The sequence below is a fragment of the Anoplophora glabripennis genome, unplaced genomic scaffold (assembly GCF_000390285.2).
Source record: "Anoplophora glabripennis isolate ALB-LARVAE unplaced genomic scaffold, Agla_2.0 scaffold58, whole genome shotgun sequence".
In the NCBI taxonomy this organism is placed as follows: Eukaryota; Metazoa; Arthropoda; class Insecta; order Coleoptera; family Cerambycidae; genus Anoplophora; species Anoplophora glabripennis.
In genome coordinates, this window is record NW_019416277.1 from 910122 (window position 1) to 934502 (window position 24381).

Below are 24381 nucleotides of genomic sequence, written 5' to 3' on the forward strand. Positions count from 1 at the left end.
TACCCTCAAGTGACAAACTAAAAAAATTATAGAATTTATATATTTAAATTTATAGAACATTGACTTTTATAGTAATTAATAAATTAAAATTATATCGATGTTACTAAGCATGCGCCTTAAAGACAATTTCACATGAGCGAAGTAGCCTCGCAACAGGATATCATTCAAGAGAAGTATGGTTATGGTTAAAAGTACGTCTATAATAAACTAGTTGAAGAGAAAAACACTGACACAACATAGCACCAAGAAACACAAAAATATTTATTAGAACTAGAAAATGACAAGATTAAACAAATGACATATCAATAAGACCTCATCTGCGTATGAGGCTATTCTTCCCGGATATGCGAATCGGGAATAACACGGATAATGTTAAATTTGTATTTTATTCAAATTTAAGAATATTCTTTTATATCGTTTTTTGTAAATTTTAAGCACATTAGTGTATCTATTTTACGAAACACGTATTGGTTATTCATAAATACTTGTAAATTCTTTTAAAAATAAATTTATTTGATGCTGTTCATTTCTATAGTATCTTAGTAAATAGTACACAAGGGTCAGATTCGGTCTGTGCAATTTCAACTATGACAATTTGTTGCAGGTTGCCTAAATATATAACGCACACTAAAAGAGTTTATTACGCTGGATTCACTTCGATTATAGGAGATATGGGGTATGTACCTAATCGAGTCCATGAAATATTTGCCAATATAAAATAATATGAATCAATTTTTGTACGAAAATGAGTTCATAAAACTGCATTTTATGGTAAGGTCGACCCAAAAATTAAATACTATATTATAAGTAATTGAATTGCATCATAAAATTTTTATAAGTTTATTGACAAAGCGACGGGTTTCAATATATTCAAAAACAAATGAAATTGAGTGGGGTAGTGTATTAGTTTTATTTAAATTAAAAGTAGCCGAGATTTTCCTGCATCATTCAGTGTAACACATACATGCATTAATATAAGTAGTTATTTTAAATTGTTAAAAACAAATAATAAAATTACTCTCAGGTAAAGCTTATAAATAGGTAATCAAAATTTAAAATATCAGGTAAAATTTGGCCAGAACTTAAACTGCAAAATTCGTCCTAAATATACATAAATAGTGAGGTAAATGAGACACAAACTTATGTCCACGCGACCCATTGAAAAATAAACAAGAGGTTATTTCTGTGTTTGACAAATAAGAGTATAGGATAACACCGATGGTTTGCGGCCCGATAAAAATTGTTTACCAATAAAAAGGAACACTTTATTTTTACCTAAGGTTACACAGGCTGCTTTGTTTTTAACACAAAGTGATTTTTCCCTTGTACATAATATTTAACGTTTTGCCGAATGTACCTACACCCAGGTGTCCAACATCAAATATTTTTCTTTAGATCAATGTACTGATTCTCTTTAAATACGTATTTAATGGATAATCCCCGAGCATTGTACGTTAAAAGTAATAACTTAAATTTTATGTCGTTAGTTCTATAAAAATATATTTTTTATAGATATAAATTACGTGTTCGCATTGGTGTGTGTATTGTCTTTTATGTGTATGCAAATTTTTGTAAGAACAAAATAATAAACAATTTAATTCTCGCAAAATATTTCCATATCCGCTTTCACAAGAGGTTGCATTATTTTCTCGGAATATTTAATTTAACAGTTTCAATCCGTTTTTTTTTTTTTGTTGAAAATTAAATCTCCATTATGTATATATTTTAACTACACATTTTATACATTTTATTTCAGTCAATTTAATATGTAAAACCATATCGTTAATTTTGTTTTCTCATCGACATATCTGCCACCATCTCCCAAGAGAGTCATACGCGAAACGCTGAAGCCTCAGTAATTTTCTATAAAAAGGTATCCTAATAAGGACTGAATTAAAAAGTAGAGCATTTTTTGTTTTCCATTAAGACAACTAAAAACCATTATAAAATATCTAATTTTCATCAATAGCTTCGAAACATGATTAAACTACAGGCATAAAAAGTCAATAATTTCGAAGGTGAAAACATGATTCAATGAAATGACATTTTTCGAATAAAAAAATCCCGATTTTCTGTTTACCTAAATAAAATTTAATATTTTATTTGATACCGACAATTGTTTCATCGTTAAAGGAAAAATTTGGAAATTTAAAAAACCGATTCGATTTTGTAAATATAAGTGTGGTATGATCAAACGTTGTGAATATATTAACAATATCGCCAAAATGCTTTTAAAATTTATCATTGGTCAAAATTCATATTTTTTTATAATTTTGTTGATTGAATGAGTACATTTATGAAGAAAAGGAAGTTATCAGTGATTTAACATTTGTAATAAATATAACAAAGTTAAATTAAACTTGACCTAGATTATCTTACTATAAATTTAAAGCCTTGAATTCAAATGTCTAGATACTAGAAAAATTGAATAAATCTTCAGAATTTCAATTCTATTTGAAAGCATTATCTTGTAGTGCTCGTTTGATTAATTGCCTATCCTAAATGTTATAAATAATTGCGGGATCATAATATGTACTCACTTGTATTCTATGCCTTAAATTAAATTTAATTTTCTACTGGTAAAATTGAAGACATTTCCGTTAAGATTTGTAAAACCTTTTTTGACAGACAAAAATAGGAGATGCATGCATTGGAATATGTTACCGTTAGTTATTTTACCCTATTATTATAGTTAGTAAATATGTAACCTCTAGAAAAATAGTTAATAATCCTCATCAGCAACAACTTTTAGATTGAACTGTATTTGACAGCAGTAACAATATGTTAAAATTGATGGACAGAATGATTTAATTAAGTAATATGTAATTATGTAGTAATTATATATTAATAGCTAATGTAGGTTTTGTAATTTATTTAATAACAGGTTAATTTGGTGAAATATTCAAACCATTGCAAATAATGATAAGAAAATATTTATTGACTAAAGATATTCATTTAAGGCATAGTTTTAATTTTTTCTCCGTTAATTTGCGTAAAAAGGTCAAGAAAGAAAGTCAAGGGTTATTTTTATTAATTAATTTTTACTTTCTTACACTAAAAAAGGTGAACGAATAATATAGTTAACGTTTCGAAAATGAATCTGTTTCGGTTTTCAAAACTACGAATGACGTTTTTTCAAATAATTTTTAAAGTTTAAATTTTGTCTATACATATTTACTTCCACACGTATTAGAGATATCATATCAAATGCATACCATTATTACTAATAAAAGTACAGCTTGTATAAAAAACGTATCATTCTGTGACATTAAATGTAAAAGGATACTAAAAACAATTAGCTATCTGAACAATAAGATTTTCTTTGATAATGAGAGTTCATATTTTCAATAATTTTAAGATCATTAGTGGGATTAGAAGAGCAGACTTTCAGTTCATTTCTTCGTATCGCAGATGAACAAGAAGACTAATTTCTTCTATTTCCGTATGGGAGAAAAATATCGCCTGGAAACCGAATTCAACGAAATTTCTCCTGACAGTTAATAATAAAATAAGTCTTTCTTACATTAATTTCAGCGCTGCTTATCCCAAAGCCGGGATTATATTATACCGGTGAAAACGACCCGCAACCCAACTTAACTTGGTTTTACGTAGACAGATAGATTTCTATATAAAGTTAGGTTAGGCAAGATTAAGTTTTTTTTGGGCTGAATCAAAATTCGGTTCAAAGAATTTAGGGCCTTATTTTTAAATAAGACTTTTTTCCTATAAACGTGAGTCCATAAATGCTTAGCTTTCGATATACCTACAGGGGTTAAAATTTTTAATTTTTTTCGAGTTTTTAGTAATAATTTCCAAACAGATTTGAATGTTAGCATAAAACTTGGGGTACGGGGGTTTTTTAGGATGCTAAATTTAAATATGCCATTGCGTTTGAAGCTACTTGTTTTTTTTGATAATGACAATACTACCGCTTAGTCATGCAGCAGTGATTTTCTCAAAAACGCTTTGTTGTATCAAAACAATGTAAAGAGCTAAAATTCAAGATCATTGAACTAATTAGATGGTGAACTTAAATTTCTAATTTTTCACAATGAATAGTTAATAAAATTTGAAAATATAACTCTTCATCAGCCAATACCTCCCAATATAAATTTTTTTGCTTAAAATTGATGGAAATAAACGTACTAATGAAACGTCAATGTACAGGATAACAAAATAGCTTGGGCCAATTTAATTCAAGCCTTTCCTTATAGGTGGCGCCCTCTATACGCAGCTTCAAAAGCAATGACATATTTAAATTTAGCATCCTAAAAAAAAAACCGTACCCCAAGTTTTATGCCAACATTCAAATCTGTTTGGAGTGGACTAGTGGACCCAGTTTATAGGGAAAAAAAAGTCTTATTTTGGCCTCAAAGATATGCCCCTAAATTATTTGTACTGAACTTTAAATCAGCCTGTACCTATAACTTAAAATGAAGCGAGAACAGTTTTTTTTAGATTTAATGTACATTAAAGAACCTAAACATAAAAATCTATACCTTCTGATTAAATGATACTTCAGTACAATTTACATTCTACCTATATCAGAATATCTCAAGGTTTTCGTCTTCTTTCTTAGTTCCTTTTTCTCTGTAATATCACATCCCTGCGAATTCAAATTAATGATAACTAATTTAAAGATTAAATGAAATTGGTGCTGCAATGGAATTTTTTCCATGTAAAAGACACACAAAACGCAAAATATTATCAAAATTTTTAACCAAAATTAGTATTACTACTTAGTTGCTAGTAAGTACTACTGTAGGAATTTACAAATACTTACTTGCAGGAAAGTACGCGTATATTTAGTACTGAAAATATGATTGATGATTTTGTACATATATCTTAATGTACTTGTTTGAAATTTACAAATCGATCCAGTTATAAAATATTGACGAAAAGTAAAAGGATACTCAATAAAATTCCTCTAGCTGTATTTATAGAAACTGACAGCGAAAAAACTAGAGTATATCTACAACACATTCAAAAGTTATCTTCATATAGTTTCCTCTACACAGTCTTCTCCGAATTCATTGTAAAACAATATCTACATAAAAGAATGCCAGGATATTTATAGCTTAAAAATAATTGAAATGAATTTCAGAGAACTGGGAATTACATTGAGATAACGGCTTTGCCCATAACAGGGAAGTTGACGGACTGATATCAAACAAACGTGGCTAAATTAACGGGTTTTTTATTTGCCACTAGGGATTTCATAAAAATTCACCATTTAAAATACGGTTATAACTTTAATAAATAAAAAAATTAAAAGTTACCTATGTACTTTCGACTATGGGCATTTTAAGTATTTTCGACCTCCGACGTAATCTAAAATTGAAAGAAACTAAAAATATATTTAACCATTTCATATACTTCTAATACACGATTTTGGCGAACACTCTGTATAACATATTCAAACTAACCTTAACTCATATTTGGAAGTTCATCAATATTACATTTTTATGGCTTTTCTGATGAAGCGGTATTATTAGTTAAAAATTGTCTTAACGGACGTACTCAAACAATTTATAGTAGTAGTAGTAGTAGATTTTCTAATAGCTTTGATATTACCTCAGGAGTACCGCAGGGCTCAGTGTTGGGACCTTTGCTATTCTTGATATATACTTCCGATATCCTCAAGTCTTTAAAAAATTGTGAGATTCAGGCTTATGCTGACGATACCCAGCTATATTTTGATTTTCATCATACTGATTATCTTCATGCAGCAGAACATATTAACGAAGATTTGCAATTACTTTGTGAACTTTTTGATGATCATAATTTAATACTTAATCCTTTAAAATCTCAGTTAATGTCAATGAAAGGATTTTTTAAAATATAATTTTGACATTCGATTAAATAATTTACGCTTACCTTTTGTGTATTCAACTAAAAAATTGGGAATCATTTTATATTCGGATTTTCGTTATAGAGATCATGTAAAGAAATTGTTTAAAAAATCTTTCACTGCATTAAAGCTTCTATATTTCAAAAGGCATACCTATAGTTTTATCAAATTTCAATTATTGTGATGTGATTTTATTTATGGTTACTGTTTAGATGGGTCTTCTAGGAATCATATACAAAAGGTACAAACTGTTTGATTCTAAATTAACCTTTAATGAGTATGCTTGATAATATTGTTTTTGTTTGCGTACAAAAGCTTGGGCTTTGTTATTCGATATTTTAATTATTTTGTTAAGTCCAAACTGGATTATGTTTCAATATTTGTAACAAATTAACGCAGTTGAAAGTATGCAACGTTATTATTTCAAAAGTCTGTCTTTCAAACTAGGTATGGTATGCCTGACTGTTGGAATTTCGAAACAGGAATTGCTAAATAGATTTTCGTTTATTAACCTGCAAGACCGGCGAATAATTTCTTCCCTAATGGTTTTACACAAATTAGTTCATGCCATGATCTTATTGATGACCCTAATATAATAAAATATGTTAAATTTTTGTATATATTTTAATGCCTTTTATTCACCAGTTTATTACAAACATATTGCAGAATCGTAATGCATAGGTTCAGTAGGAGTAATTGAAAAAATTGAATTTCGTCGATTACCACGTCAGTTATCATAAATCGAAAAAATGTTTCAGCCAAACCTTACGTAGAAGCCGTAGAATTCGACTCTGCAATAAAAAATTGGAGTTCCTATTTTACATTTCAAAATTACCCACCTCCGTAGGTGGGGGAGAGGGACTAATTTTTGCAATAAAGTATTTCCAGAAAACAATCACTAAAATTTTGATGTAAAATAAACTAGAGTTTAAAATATTACTGAGAATGTATGTGTTGTTTATGAGAGATCCATCAATCAGTTTTGACATAAGCCTACTTTGAGAAAAGTCACTTATTTTCTTCACTGTAATATTGTAAGAGTTCAATTAAAAGCCTTTTTTCTCTAAAACCGTCCACTTTAGGAAGTTCTAACAAGTGTACCTACATTATTTTTAGAAAATAAAATTGTACATTAGAAATTGAAGCCCGAAAAACCTAACCTCAAAAATATTACAACTTAAAATGTAATACGCATGTAGCATAACTAGCGCTTTCTCTAAAATATACAAAAAATAATTAGACCAGCGTATTTGACTTCCTTAAAAACCCCGGAATACCAAATTTCATAAAAATATTTCGCACCGTTTGGAAATTTTCGTAAAAATTCTATTTCATTTTTTTTTATTTTGTCACTTTGTATCTCGAAAACAAGAGGAAATAGACATATAGTTCATAAGAAAAAAAATTCTTTTTGCCGTACTATCACCCCCTGAATTTACGGGAGGTCTTTCTGAAACACCCTGTATATGCTGAATAGAGGAGGAAGTATATCGGAAACTATTAGTAGTTGTAGAATCTTACATACGAATTTTTACCACAAAATATTACATTGCTCATGCATTTTTTATTTTATTTACTGCAAACTATGAACCCCTGATGCATGGCGAAAAAATGTTCCAGACAAAAACGGTTATTCATTTTCTGTCAGTGTTGTCGTTTACAGAGAGGTGGAGTAGGTATTCGGATTTTAATTTAATAAAATTTCATTGTTTTGCTAATTATGTGCTTTCACTGTTTTTACGATTTCGATTAATTTACCTCTACGCGGAAATCAACGACTACTAAGATATAAACCTCCAAATGTTGTTTGGCTTACAATTAACCAAATGTTCTGAGCATTCTAGCTGACATTTGAATAAAGCAAAGTTAGAAAATCTACTCGTACGAAATTATCGGAATTGTTAAAAAACTATTCATACGAATATAGTGGTTACACGGCTAAATGGAGTAAAATTGATTCGAACTGTTTAATACCGCTCGCATGCAAATATACGTAGGTACGTGTTTTAATGTTATTTCGAATGAACGGAGTTTTGCATTCGCATTAAATGTAACGCGCGTTTCAGTAAAATAACAAAAGTTTGAATAAATTTAAAGGTATTTTAGCTATATTAGTAGTGAAGTTATGTTTTTTACATCCTATAAAAATATACATACTTATTACAAATATAAAGATTTTATAATTCAAGGTTGGCAAAAGGAGTTTTGTTCCAAAGTAGGGTGTTATTGAGGCACATTTCAATCTAGAGTCTTTAATTTTCAGGTGTCCTCCTTGTTTCAAGTACAAAATAAGCCTAGCTAAAATATGGCAGGGTCTTTAAAAAAATGAAAAAGAAAAGTTTTTGAAGGCCCTTAATATTTTAAGAAATCAAAATTGTACTAACGTAACTTGATGAAAATTAATTTTTATCCAAGGATAATCCCTGTTGAAATATAACTCACTTGGTTTAAGCAGGCTAAAATTTTGCTGTTTATGAAATTTCTTGACAACTTATCAATATTTTTGGACATGAAATTGTAAGAAAATGTAAAAACAAACATTTTTGAAGAATAAATAACACTTTCAATTCCGAAACGTCACATAATGATTCGTCGTTGAATGCAGAAGAAATCTAGGTAGTAATTAAAAACATAAAATTAAAAAAAATTTATTGATGATGGCTACCGGAAGGTGATCACAGTAAATATATGATTTTATATTGAAATAGAGGAGCAAAAATGTGATTTCGATTTTCGTGTCGCCCTACAAATAAACCCGAAAACTGAGAAAATCAAAATCTAAAAGTTTGAAAAACTTCCCAAACTGAAAAGATGTTTTCGATTACTATTCAGAAAATTGTTAGGTACACAATAAATTAAGCGATTTTGCCCTAAATAAACCAACTCTTTGTTTGTTTATTGTAATATCTCATTATGTTTATGAAAATAGAGAAGGAAAAAGCAAAAATCTCGAATTTTAATTTCGTCAACTTTAATGTTTTTTTTATATATTAGATACACTTTTGTCCTTTTAGAAATTTTCATCAAATGTTATAAAAACGTCATATCAAAAAATTTACATCATAGCTCGCTTGCAAGTTGACGAGAAAAATAAACAATGAATAAATCATGAATATATATACCTAGTTACATGTTTCGTAAATATACACGCTTACCTATATGTATACATTAAAAAAAAAACAAATTTACCCTAACCAAACGATTTTTTTCTGATACAAGTACTTATATTTCATTTATTTTTCAGAATTATGAGTTACTAGGCACCAAAGAAAAGAATCACTATTTTTCAATCAAGAATAAATTTACTTGATAACTTATCTGAATTAGCATATCAGTTCTATCATAACCTTCAGTTAAATAAAATTCTTCCATCTTAATTTATTGATTTAATTTAAGTGAAAATATTTTATTTAATGCAAGATTATGATATACTTGGATTGTACACAGTAAGTATTTTATTGACGTACCTATATTATACCTTCAAAATGTATAAAATATTGAGATGAAATCAGATGTGAGAGAGCAAATTAAAATTTAAATTAAATTTCTATTTAAAAGACAAAGCGGTAAAGATAATGTTTGAAATGGTTATTATAAAATTAAGAAAACATTTAATTAAAAAAAATTGTTGTTAGTATTGAATAAGTAGTAGGAATCATCGGATTATTAGAATAGGATAAATTTCAAAATTCAAATATAAAAATAATTATAATTTTGGTCAGATAGAGCATATGCCAAGAAGTTGTTAGAAAACATAACTAAAAGTAATTCAAATTCATAAGTGACAGATATCTAATAAAAGTTAAAATGTCAGAGTGCTCATAAATAGTTATAATATAAGGTAAAATACTAATTAGGAAAAGATATTAAGGTTTAAAGAAAAAGTTGTATATCAATAAATCAATATGTCATAGAAATGTCAAAATTAAAGTGGGATTCACAAGGAATAAAGTAGTATATAGAAAAGTCAAATAAGAGTATAGAATGAGAAATATTTTGAAGTAGAATGTAAATGTGATTGTTAAGAAACTAGAATAGGGCATAAGTGTAAAGGTTTAAGTGAAGTGAGGTGAGTGAAAAAGAAAAACGGCAAGTAAAAAGAAAGCAAAATCAGATATGTGGAAAGGCCTTAACAAGGGAGAAACCAAAAATCAAGGTAGTGAAAAAGAAAAAATAAATTATTGATTAGTTACGAATTAATTTGGGTGAAAAAGTCAGATATTGTAGAAAGATATTAAAAAACCCGGAAAACAAGAGAATCTTTTATCGAGAGAGTGTTAAAGAAATAAAGAAAAAGAAACCAGCAGAAGCAGCAGAAAGAAAGCGGACCAGCAGCAACAGCAGCAGAAAGAAAACGAACCATCAGCACCAGCAGCAGAGAGAAAGCGGAAAGACAGCAGCTTCCGAGAGAAAGAAGTACAACAGCAGGCAAGTCCCAGGAAACCAGATAAATAAGAGGCCTAGTAGTAGCAGTAGCAGAGAGAAAGTGGAAGTAGTAGCAGGAGCAGGTCCCAAGAAATTCGTCAGAAAGCGGTATAGCCGACAGTGTCCAAAAAGCTATTGAGACAGGAAAAAAAAGGAATTAAACAAATAATACGTATAAAAAAGGTACCTTTCATTTTCGTAGACAATTTGTGCACAAATTAAAAGTAAAATTCGCTTGAAAGTTTTCAGAAATTCAAAGATTTCAATTTTTAACAAATTTAATTCAGATATATAGCAAGCATCATAAAAATTTGGCCAAGCATTTTAGATTTATAGATATGAAGATTAGTGATAGGTTGGAACATATTAGAACAAGAAATTATACGAGAAAATTGAAAGTACATATAGACAGCAACCAGTAATACAGTTATTTCAGGAAATTAGCCAAATCGAAATAAATTCTTGTTGTAAGTGTTCAAGACATTGTAAAAAACTTCAAAATATTTGATAGTGTGTGACATTTCTAAACTGAAACATTGATATACAAAATAAAATATTAATAAATTAATTTATTGATAACATCTGTTGTTTAGAGTTGTTAGTTGTGTTTGGTTTCTGGAAGAATAAAATATTGATTTGATCCGACTACTGAGGAGAGTCTAAAGCTAGCAGGGAAAAAGGTATACAACAAACCTCACACTAAAATCATATTTACTTGTTACACTAAAACAAAGTTTAAAATTTAATTTGGCGCTCATACAAATACAAAGTCACACAATATATTCACTTAAATAAACAGATCTTGACGGTAGATTTAATTTAATACTATGATGCGTTTGTACAGAAATCAATGTGTTATTTCGCATTTTTGAAAATTTATGTAGAACTAGAACTAACAAAAAATGTAGCATAAATGAATCCAACAAAAGGTAGGTACTCCCATTAAATGATTCTGACTATATTAATTAAGATATAAGTGAATTTATTAAACAATTTATCGGAGTTGATACAGCGAAGCATATTTTTTATAAAAATACTGCTTACTCAATGGTAGATATTTCGAAACTACGAGTAATGAAATACAAATTTAGATGATTTCCGATGACAGTTAATGATCACAAACAATTATTTAATAAAAACGGTATTATCTAATATACTACACCTTAAATATTCAGTTAAAGTTAAATTCTAAGAAATTCTTCCATATCACACAGAAGCAATTGCACAACGTCGCCCGCATTTCGCGGTGTAGGTGTCGAGAGCATTAAAAGTTCCTTGAGGCGTGATGTGAGTGAAGTCATTAAGGAAACCTCGATAAAAAACAGATGCATAACGAATTTTGCTGACACGTGTTCTCGCACGTGTTGCGCCGTCGACAAAAAAGATAAGTTGCAATGGAAAACAAATGCACCCCTCCAATGCCATCTCGTGCATGAATGGATCTTATCAACCTCCTGATAACCAGAGAATGCGCCAAAATAACTAAGGTGATAGCTTATCACCACCACCGCCTAGATTATAATATCATGACGAAGTGTGTACGTTTTTATCAAACACTTGATAATCGTCTCATAATTTGCTATTCGCCTAGGAAGGGGCAATCTCTACCGGGTATCTTCCAACCAGTACACGTTTAAGTTTGTAGGTGATCGTATGTGATTGAAAACACTGTTCAACCCTTACGAATATTTCAGTGGTTGGAAAAAATGAAAGTGCAACTAATAGTAGGATCGTACCAGAAAATGGAAGTCTGGAATTAGTTCTTGAAATCCGAAAATCAATGCGCAGTTTGAAAATTTGGTTGGGAAGCACTTCATATAATTCAAATAAATGAAGTCATTCCATGAGAAAGTCTTTTAACTGAGGTTTATTGAAGCGTTTCCTTCATGTTCAGTGGTGATGATCGTAACATGTGCTCTAGATTTGAAACACGAAGTGTGTGGTTTACTAGTGTGCTGTTTGTACAATGACGTCAGGCCAAAGTGCGGTAAAAAATAAATATACGCAGTTCTATTGTTATTTAATGGCGTTTGCGCTTTATTGTTTTATTAATAGTTTACGTTTGCCATGCACCTACGTGGGACATACGAGTAGTTGAAATGCTACAAGTTAATATGTAGGTTAAGCTGAGAAAAGAAAAAAGGTAGCAGCATTAAAACAAAACATTTGAATTTATATCGTTCTAAAAATTTCATATCATTTTTATTACCAAATAATACTAAAATATCATCCCCTCCTCCACATCAACCATAAACTTTGGACGTGGTTGTGTCAGGGACAGTAAATATATGTATTTCTATTAAACAAAGGATTAAACCGTGTATTAAAGAACCAACTCCAATTTTTAAATCTGTTCTTAAACAAAGGAGTCATTACTCTGTAACGTCATACGAAACCTTTGTGAAATATAAAAGAAATCCCTTCGATGGTATAAAGCTTAGTGAATAAACACGCTTTATAAAATAACACAATTTCTTTGTTGACTAAGTCAACGGAAACTACATGAGAATGCAAACTGTTGTAAATAACCATAAATACGCTGGCTAAACCACGAAACATTGTTCATAAAGGCCACAGTTTAGAACTAGAAGCGTAAATAACTTCACGGAATTCACTATTGATAAACGCATTCAACACATTTCTTTTATTCACCCGCAATTTATTCACTTAATACTGAATTTATAAATCCACTGTCGTTTTTTTATGATATAAACAAAGATTATGCAAATTTTGTAATAAATAATATAGGTAAAGGTTTTTAATTTTTGTGTATACCAAAGAGGTAACTCCCTAGATATCATTAATAATAAGTATCCGCAATAAAAAAAAATTAGGCAAATAGCACTAATGAAATAAAAACATATACAGTGTGTTTTACTTAAGGACATTATACAAGAAATACGGAATAAAATTCATATCTTTTGAATGAGTTATTTTTTTTTAAAACGTTAACTGATTTTGATTTTTTCCCATCTTTCGTTTATATAATAATTAATTTTTCTTCAACCCCCTAACCCCCAGTTACTCCTACTTTTTTGTTTCAAATGGAAACATAAGGCATAAGGGGGCTCGTTGAAAAGCTTATAGAAAACCGAATCCAGCTATACCAAATAAACAAGTTTTATTTTTTCAATAGCAAGGTTTTTAGGGTTGTATAAAACACCTACTTAACAAGTGAAATAAAATTTAATTATCTTCAATGTTATCCTCCATAAATTTTCAGAGAATAAAATAAAGAATATGAAACTGTACCTATCACTGCTAAAGCAAAAAAGATATATTTTTTGTTGCGTTTTTTTGGAACCACTTACTTGCCAGGCTTTTTGGTTAATTTTTTGCTTTAGTTATAAATTGGAGTTCGAAACGTTACTATTGTGTCAAATCAAGTTATTTACTGAATTGCTATGGCATTGTCAGAAAAGCAACGCATTGAAATCTTGATATTGCCTGGATGTGGAGACAAAATAAGAAGTCAGGCTTAAGTGCGCGATTTATTTAATGCGAAATATCCCGAAACCAAACTGCAATTCGAATGTTTCTGAAACAAGAGAAATACCACCCCTATAAGGTATGTCTTGCCCAAGAGCTTTTGGAAGACGATTATGATAGGCGATTACAATTTTGTGTGGAAATGATGAGACGGTGTGACGACAATAATGGTTTTCAACGAGACGTACTTTTTTCGGATGAAGCTACGTTTTATTTAAATGGAGTGGTTAACAGGCACAACTATCGCTTTTGGTCCCAGGAAAATCCACACTGGACATGCGAATCGCATACGCAGCATCCACAAAAAGTTAATGTATGGGCAGGTATCATCAACAACAGAATCTTGGGCCCATTCTTTTTTGAAGAAAATCTTACTGCCGCACGCTACCTGGATTTCCTAACATTTGACCTGATACCTGCTCTAGCTGTGATTTTCCCTCATGAAATTGATCCAGATATACCGAATGAAAGAATTTGGTTCCAACAAGATGGCGCTCCCCCACATTTTGGTATTGATGTTCGAAGATACTTAGATGAAATGTTTCCAAATCGCTGGATTGGTAGACGGGGTACAGTTGAATGGCCGCCAAGATCCCCCGACTTAACACCCCTGGATTATTTTCTTTGGGGATATTTGAAAGAAAGAGTCTACCAGGACAGACCGGATAATATTGAGAATTTAAAGAACAAGATTAGGGCGGAGATGCATAATTTACCAGCTGAAGTCATTCAGAATGCTGTGGACAGCTTTTACTATCGTCTTGGAGAATGCCAAATAGTGAATGGAGGACATTTTCAGCATTTGCGACATTGAGTTTATTTTTGTAAATTATCTAGTTGTTTCAATTTCTAAATGAAAAAAAAACTTGCTATTGAAAAAATAAAACTTGTTTATTTGGGATGGCTGGATTCGGTTTTCTATAAGCTTTTCAACGAGCCCCCACATGCTTTATGTTTCCATTTGAAACCAAAAAGTAGGGGTAGCTGGGGGTTAGGGGGTTGAAGAAAAATTAATTATTATATAACCGAAAAATGGGAAAAAATCAAAATCAGTTAACGTGTTTCGGCGTTTTAAATAAAATTAACTCATTCAAAAGATATGAATTTTATTCCATACTTCTGGCCATCCCTGTATATATTTTTTCTTTGTTAGATAGACCCCCATAATGGTGCGTTCAAAACATGTTCCCGATTATTGTATCATTTAAAGCCACGGCCAACTATAATCACTTTTATATTAGAAAAGTATAAGGATTTTTTTTAACCAATTCCAATGGATATCGAGTCAGAATATCCTGAAACACAAAGTTGCATCAAATCAAATTATTCAATTTTTAAAACTATCAGCAGCTATACAGAGTGCCGCATTTCTCTACTGGCCTAACCTAACTTAATTTTTTCAAACGAAACATCCCGAATATTATTGCATTTTGATCTTCCCGTTGATTTTAGGGAGTAAAGTCACGATGTCACGATATATTTTTTTAATTGACGGTTGCAGCATCCTGGAACATATAAATACCCCTCCCAAGCTAAATATTATAACAAGATGCGACTTCCGCCTTTGTCTTAATCATGAAATAGCCTATCTTCTTTACTTTAACAGATTTTAAATGGAGACATTGTAAATGCGGATCTTAATTTTAGAAGTTTCAATCATGGAATCTTGGTGGTTTTATTAATGGTGCCCTATGTTAAATATGACATAAGTAAACGCAAAATAGAATCTTTGTTTGATTTTATTATTGGTATCTGTTGCTTACAATTTATGAGATATTCGCAGCTTTTCATGATTTGTTTGGTGTTCAGTGGAACAATAAATCTATCCAAAAGAGGTGCACTTATGGAGGAATCTTCTTTCTCTTTCTGTGGGATTTAGTTACGGGTGAACACCTCAATAACCTAAACAGAGATAGCTTTTATACCCAACTATTGCAGCTGATCATAGTGCGGAAACTGTATCAAATTTTGTGCATTAAGCTCTGGAGATTGTAAAGAAGTGGGCAGATAGGAGATTATCTTCGGCACACGATTACGTATAAGCCAAGAGCTAAAATATCTAGGATTAATTCCAATTACCTGGAATGTCAGCATACAAACATAACTTATTCAAGAAAGAAATGTCTTTAAGTGTGGCCAAATGAGCGAGAAAAGAAATCTGAGCACTAAATACTGAGGCTGTACAGTGCTGTGGTAATCTGATGGCAAACGACAAATCAAGGAATGACAAAACTGGAGCTATCCGAATTCCAAAGATTAGCCTATCTTTGCATTACGGGTGTTGTATTAGCAGCTGCAGAAATAGAAACTGTTCTGAGTCTTCCGTATTTAGACCTTTTTATTAAAGCGACAGCAATAATGGAGCCATACAGTTTGAAATATAACAAGAGTAATCACAAGGTTTTGAGATGAAAAATGAAATTGAACTTTGAAAAACTCTAAATTGTGATGATAAAGTATAACCCAGTGACAATATGATGGTTGAAAACCTCTTAAAATGACGTAGTTTCGGTTGATATTAAAGCTTGAAAATATAACGTTTTAAATTACACGAATTTTCAACCAAATATTAAAGAAACATAATACGAAATAATATGAAAAGTTAACTGCATAGGTTATAATCAAATGTTATAAAATTATGGTAAAATTTACAAAATTATTGTAGTTACGGTAAAACCAAAGCAAGTAACTCTTTAAGCTGCGAAGTTATTATATAGAAGCTTCAAAAAGGAGTTATTCTAGTCATGGAAAAACTAAAAATGCTTTTGGAAAACCATTAACACCGCATTAATCACAATTTTGAGTGTCTTTACAAATATGCTTGACAAAACAGGAAAGGTAGGTAGGTACATTTTCTGATATCTTCATGTTCTTCGTCATCTTTCAATGCGAAAAATTAAAAGAAGTTGCTCTAGTTTAGCATTACGCTTCATCACTTCCTGGATAGATCTACCTATTCTATCATTGTCTTACAAAAACTGCGATTTCTTGTCTATAAAATGCCAGCCTTAATGTATTGTATAAATAGATATCTGATAAAATTGAGACTGAAATTGTCTTTTACTTTTTTAATTGACAAAATACTCATCTTGACCCAAGAGGGAACTAATTTCTAAATCTCCTTCAAAATTTTGTTTGAGAAAGTAAGTTTGTTCGATTAAGTAATACATATTAAATTTATAAATAAAGTTAATGTTATGGAAAATTTTATGTGATTATAATAATACAAGATGTATACACAAGTTGCCTTGACACGTACATTATCTGTAATGGTACCAAATTTTTAACAAATAAAAAAGTCTGAACTGTAACAATTCTAGGAAAAGAAATTTCGCTAATAATTTTGGTGATTAGATTATTTTTAGTTTATTTAAAGAATTAAAATTATTAAAAGAATAACAGTATTCTATTAAATGTATCCTCGACACATACAAGATGTCCCAGAAATAAGTGCTAAGTACATATAACTCATCAGAAACTACTATTTCTTGTTAATAATTTTTTTCGAAAATCTCTTGGCTTTCAAGATATGATTTTTTTAAAGTTTATGCTGCCCGCTACAAGAGCATAACGCGAAACGCTTAGTCGAGTTAATAATACACAAAAACAATTAAAAATAATGGAAACTACACTGAAAGAAATGGGTTTATTAAACAGTTTCCGTAGAATAATGTGTATAGTGCATATTAAAAAAAAGTTACAACAAATATGCAATATGCATTAAAAAAAATATCCATCGCCACTCAACGAGTTTCACTAGAAAGCGCTTAATATACGTTATGCATATATGAAAATGAATTACTTATATATTATTATGTGTTATAGGCTTTATGTTCCATTTATATAGTAGAAAATATTTGTTGTATAAAGACCAATATCCGAATCTATAAATAACAGCTGTATTAACAGAATTATTCGTTTTTATAATGATTATGTTTCCGTTTTTAACGTGTAAAGCGCGTCTTATAATGGTTAAGAGATCGTCACCTCTCAGTGCATAATCGGTTATGATCGTAAAATTTCCGACAGACCGCTGTGCATCGACTATTATGCTTCTTCTAGTTGGATGCATGTTGGATCATATGTCTTTAACTCATACAGAGTATACAACAGTTTCATATATTTATTATTATAAAACTTATAATTAGTACTAGATAATCTAATAACAGTTATGGCTATCGATTAATAAAGAGTATAAACAACGTTAGCAATACGCGTTTTATATCCAATATTCACATATTCATCTGTCACATTTCGTATACAATGTTCTTTAATGACATTTCGAATTCTAATAAAGAATAAAGCGCTTTCAGTGGTAATTCTTAATGTTTGGGCAAACAAATAGTATGTCTGGTACCTCTACAAAAGTTATTAATTTTTAAAGAGTTATTTTTATTGGAATAGTCGTAAACATGCAGCAACATATTAATTGAACACACTGTGTAATGACCTTAGCGATAAAAATTGAGTAGTAAATTTATTAATGCATTAATTAGCCTCCTAACGAGTTGACTTTATTTTGATAAGGACATTTTTTATCTAAACTCATTAAAATATATACAGTAACACAATCCTCTGTAGGTATACGTATGTATAGTTTTACTTACGTATAAAATGCACGTTTTTAGTCAAGTTGTCAACCACAGTAATTTTTAAATTGTTAATAAATGTTAATTTATTATTACAGTGTATTTTTCTTCGTGGAAGTAAGTTATTATGTGTAGACGCTGAAATATGGCATTTATTTTTAAATTTAATTTGCTATATTTTCATAAATTATTCAGTAATTCTCAAAAAATAATAGTAAAACTGAAATAGCAGCATAATAAAAGCTTCGGAATAAAATAATGTCCAATAAGAAGGCAACAATTATTGGAATTAATAAAACTATTATAACAGTAATATTTTTTTTTACGCATATAAAGAATAAAATACATACAAATTTATATAGTATAGATCTAAAATTCTCCTGTTCCAAAACTTATCTTTGCTCTTTAGTAATATTTAAATAAGTGATAGTAATTCATATCCTTATAAGTCATTGAAGTAGAGATGAAATGAAATTTTAGTAACTATTTTTAAACAGTCTCTTATTCCCTTGTACCAACTTTGAATAACTTTCAAATCACGTTTGGTATCACATTATTGACATCGTTTGTTGTTTCTAAGGTATTACTTAAATAAATTCCAACAATTGTTTGTAGACATTTTTTGCTGGACAATATTTTCTGTTCTTTAAGAGATAGATCTTAAAATTTAGCATTTTAGATGATGACACCCTGTAAGCATTGGTATAGTAATAATTATAAACATTCAATGACTGGGTACTAAGGTACATGTTAAAGACTCCTTTTTCTATCTCAACTTTCTTAAATTGTTTTTGTTTTACATACATAAATTAAAAGTACAAGCTGTCAATATCACATTAAATTATAATATATTGCAAAATAAAGTTGAATTACAACAATAATTACGAGTATAAATTTACAGAGGTCAGTAAGTCAGATGTTAGATACTGTACAAATAAAATAATTTATCATTTTTATGAAACTGTCAGTATTAATTAATTTAATGAATTGCTACTGGACGAACATTTTTAAAAAGGACACTACTTCTTTAACTTTAAAAAAAATACTTAAAGCGAATCAACATATTTCTGATCTGGAAGTCAAATTACAGGAACATACTACCGACAGGAAATTGGTCTCTTCATCTTGCAATAAGTTGTTTTTAGTTCGATCTTCCTAGTAAATTAATTAAATTTAAAAATTTTATTAATTATTTACATAGACACCATAAATATGAATACAATTCTATTCTGACTGAAAAGAGACCTTAGACCTTTTTAGTAACGGCGTCACATACGCCAAATAATAGACAAACCCTTAGTGCACATTGTCATGAAGAATTTTCTAATATTTTTACCAGATCGATTTTCAACCATATTTACTTTAGACATAAGTGCCAAAAAAATTTTTTTCTTATTATTACTCTAAATATCGCGATATTTTGGTAATAAGTATTAGAAATATTCAAGAAGCTTCAAACCCCAAGTGACAAACTAAAAGAATTATAGATAGTCCAAGCGGTATCTGTTTTAAAAAGGGTATACTTGAGTAAAACGCATATGATCGGAGATTTTTGCTTTAACGGCTTCTAAATAACATCAGAAATGATAATTTTTCTATGCAAATAAAAAAAACGTGGGCTTAATTGTTATTGCAAAAAAGTATAAAAAATAGCAAAAAAACTCATTTTTTTCTTGGATTTCTCATCGACAACTTAGCAACTATTCATTTTGGACAAAAATGGAAGAGGAAAAAAAGTTTTGTAATTAAATTTTGATCAAGATAGAGTTAGTTACAATTCGAAGAAATGTTTTTACATAATAATTGTTTTTTTTTAATTAAAAATTTTCAAAATCAGATTTCTAAAAATCTAAAGCCTTTGAATACTTGAAACCAAAAAAAGAAGAGCTCTCAAGCTTTAAAATGATTTTTGAAAAATTCAAATCGGACAATTAGGTGAGCCGTGGTGATTGTTTAAACATTTTCGCAATTTTCACGCTTACAAAGAATTGCAATAATTTAATGTTTTTTCAATTTTTTTTTTAATTTTAAAATATGGTTTGAAAGTACTCTGAAAGACGAGTAAATATATAAGATCCACTTCTTATTTGTGGAAGGGCGAAATCGGCGGTGACTATTAGACGCCTTCATTATAGCCATCTTTTTCTATCGCACGGATTTCTATGACTTACTTTATCGCTCTCACGTAACGGCCGATGAACCATGGGGACTTTCCGACCCTGTATACTACCTTATACAGTGTGATAATAAATTGTCTTCATAGGGTTACATAAAAAAGGGGATGGTACATTATCATGTTTTAGCGACATGATAAAAGTACTTAAATATGTCATTCATATTTTAAATTTTGATTTAGGACAACTGAACACTAATTTATGCGGTTAGTCAGATCTTACGTCTTGTGTGAGGGACAGTTTTAGGGGTGATTGGCACCATATTATTTTCATTTTTTATTTTTTACCTAAATTTTTTCAATTCCAGAAAACTATTGATCTCTATACCATTAGATAATGTCTTTTTTTAAATAATATTAACCGTTTTGAAAAATTCAGTGCAACGCAAAATTTCATAACGTCAATCACAAGTAGGATTTGAAATACATCTTTCGAAAAATAAAACAAGTTCGCTAATGTGTTATTAAAATTTCGGAGATAATTTTTCTTTTTTTTTTCAAAATTAGAAAATGTTGAGCAACCACGTTTTGGGATATAACATCGCGATAAATTAATTCATATAGAACAGTAGAAAATTTCATTTACGCCGTCATCAACAGAATTCTTTCATTTAATGAATATTATAGAGATTAAAAAATTATTTATATCATATCATTCTATATATAAATTCTATGAAATGGCGAATGCGCAGAGCGTCGAGAGATAAATTGCAAATTTTCGTTTTTCATATTTTTGTTTATCTAGAAGTTTCAGTTAGAACGGTGTTAGAATAACAATATCAGTTTTATGCTACTCAAAATAAGTTTTAAAAGTTTTTGCAACGAAAACTAAAATATTCCTTGTACTGAAAAATCTAATGAATGAAACTAGACCAATTTAATCTATTTTTTACATTCAATTTAGGAACATAACGTTAGCTAAAATAATTTATGATTTTCAGTGCCTCATTTTAAGTTACTGAAAGCAAAAGTTTTGAGAGCTGAATTTTATTTAAAATGAAGAAAGATAAATTGTGGGTTCCTATTTTTCCTTGAATTATAGAGCATTTCCTTTATTTTTTTATATTTATACTAAAAATGATTAGAATTTTTTACATCCTTTAACTATGATAAAAAAATAATTCCCTGAAACATCACTGCTTACTTATTTAAAATTCTTAAACAATATGTTTTTACCTTGCAACATATACAGGGTGTAACATAAAGGTTGGGAATAAATTAAACAGTGGATTTTTTATTTTAAAAAATAAATGTTTGTCATATAAAATTATGCTCTACGGGTTTTCTTTTCCAAGCTACAGGGTGTTAAAAAATTTCAAAAAATTTAGTTTTTTAATATCATTTTCAATGCAAAAATCTTTTTTCAATGCCTATTTGACTATGTTCGGTGGCTGAGTCAAAGCGTACTTCATAACGCTTTTGTTATTTTTATGTTCCTCTGTTAGCAGTGGGATAAAATGGTATTTACAAAAGTTTTATTTACGGAAAAATTACAAGAGCTAGAAATAAAACGCAAGAGGGTAATCTTGTTTAAAATAAAAAGTAGATCATAAACAAATATTAAAAAGATGTTTTTACCAGTGGCGTACCACAATTTTCTTCGAAAAACCTTATGGTACAATCCGTACGCGCGCCACTGAGTAACTTACAAAGTCAATTTTTTTCCTGTAACTAGGGGATTATCAAATTAAGCTAAGGCTAAAATTTTGTTCCATTATCTTATAATGTTCGAAATTTATTGGAGAAAAACTAAATTTTTTGAAACTTTTTAGCGCCCCGTAGCTTGGAAAAGAAAACCCGTAGAGCATAACTTCATATGAGAAAAAATTATTTTTTAAACCAAATAATCCACTATTTAATTTATTCCCAACCTTTAAGTTACACCCAGTATATATTTAACATTACCTGCTTCTGTTTTAATATTCCCGCCAAATTTATGCGTTGTTACGATATTGCGCAACGATCTGTACTACCCAAATTAAACAATTTTAATACAAGTCTAAAGTTACTAAAGTTACTTAAGTACTTTTATATACCAAGAAATAAAATTGCGAAACTGAATTAATAAAATTTGGACACCACGAAATTTTAGTTGTACATGAACTTTTTTCAAAGTTAATCTAAATAAAGTGAGTTTAGATACTGTAGGTACCTACTTAATAGCAAAACTCCTGTACCTACAGAAAAATTGTATCTAAATTGTAAAATATCTAAATTACATCCTTTACCTGTGAGTCAATTAAAAAAAAGTTATTTTGGTGGCAGATTACTTTTAGTACACTTACTATTATCTATAAATATACTCAAAATAATTTAAATTTGGCTCACACACGAATCATTTTTTGACATATTCGAAATTTTATTTTTGGAAATTGAATATAATAATAATAACTAATAAAATATGGTAATTAGTATCGAATAAAGAAAACTTTATGCTTATAATATTTGTTTTTCAAATACGAAACCGTTTAAACAAAATTCTACTCTCAATAATTGTCGTTCGAAATTGACCTTTTAACCTTTATTCAGACTTTGCTCTTATCATTCCGTTGAAGTTTTCTTAAAGTAAATATAAATTACATATTTTTATAATGCTGAATACTTAATTATTTTCTTTTAAACATGACTTAAGTATATGATTTATAAAGATCGATTTGTCGTGTATAAAACGCGAAAAACGGCAAAACAAAGCTATTTCTTTAAAAGTAAATATGCTTTTAGTAATTACCATGAACTATTTCAATAATTGATCAACGGAAAGTTCTTTAACGAAATAGTTTCGAACTGTTGCATAAATGTATTAAAAATACTTAAGAAAGCAAAATATGAAGTGGTAACAAGTAACTCATTATTTGTAAAAATAAATAGGAATAAAATAGACGCCAAATTATTTCAAATATTATAGAATCAAACACATACGCTATTAGTTGTTCCCTAGTTTGTGGAAATGTATTTGATATAGACTGCAATTAAAATAATATGGCGCTACATGTGGGTCCTTACATCATCACTACGTGTCAGTACGGTTCAAATCGACTACCAACCAAAATTATTTAAAAACGCAACATATAATCCAGACACCGGTGCGAAAATGCAAACAAAGCACGCTTAAAAAAGGATAACGGATAACTAAAGTTAAACACAACAACTATAAAATAATCTATGTATATAAAATTTTATCAACTCACCGTATGTTCGTTGATAATCTGCTTTTGTTGTCATATCGTCCTTATCAAGCACTATCAACTGTTCGTAACTAGTAACTTTTGTATATTATACACCACTAACAGTCTTGCCGAGAGCTGGAGAGAGATCAGACAGCTTTAGGCAGTCTTGGCAACTTAAGGCACCCTAAGGGGGGGAAAGAGTGCTTAATAGTGGTGGGGGGGCAACGCCTCGTTTTTATTTGTGTTATTCTTTGGGACCGCGATCCATCTTAGTTGTGGATTAATTGGTTTAGGAGCCAATTTTGTTGGATGTCTATAAGTAAGTCTCATTGTGTCTTTAATATGGAGGTAGCTTAGCGCGATACTCCATTTTATAAAAGATTCGGTTAGAAATTCGCTAAGGTTTATAACAGAAACTTGAAAGCAAATTTACTTTTGTAGTAATACGTGTCTATGTATGCGTTTGATATATTTACTAAACAAATTTGTAATAAACATTTAATATGTAGATGATTTGTATTTATTTAATTTAAACGTTGTGGAAGTTTGGAACTGTAGTTAATGCATATTAATCAAAAAATGCTTATTCAATATTCTGGAAAGTTTCTTAAAATTTTTAATTTGCAGCAAAGTTTATAAGAAAAAGAAAATAAATGTAAATAACAAATTCTATTCATTCTTTTGAAA

General features: G+C 29.5%; 2 protein-coding genes across 4 annotated transcripts in view; one reads left to right on the forward strand and one right to left on the reverse strand.

Annotated features, from left to right (window-relative positions):
• The window catches only part of LOC108917611 (transcription factor GATA-4), a 170775-nt gene extending 146981 nt beyond the window's left edge, over positions 1–23794 (reverse strand). For all 3 annotated transcript variants that reach the window (XM_018724306.1, XM_018724305.1, XM_018724307.1), the window contains exon 1: positions 23716–23794. In XM_018724306.1, the coding sequence (XP_018579822.1) occupies positions 23716–23749 (34 nt within the window). In that variant the 5' untranslated portion in view covers positions 23750–23794. The remainder of the gene's footprint in view (positions 1–23715) is intronic.
• A 135-nt stretch (positions 23795–23929) lies between these two features.
• The window catches only part of LOC108917613 (polyadenylate-binding protein 1-like), a 39963-nt gene continuing 39511 nt past the window's right edge, over positions 23930–24381 (forward strand). The window contains exon 1 of the mRNA XM_018724313.2: positions 23930–24013. Within this exon, the coding sequence (XP_018579829.1) occupies positions 24004–24013 (10 nt within the window). The 5' untranslated portion in view covers positions 23930–24003. The remainder of the gene's footprint in view (positions 24014–24381) is intronic.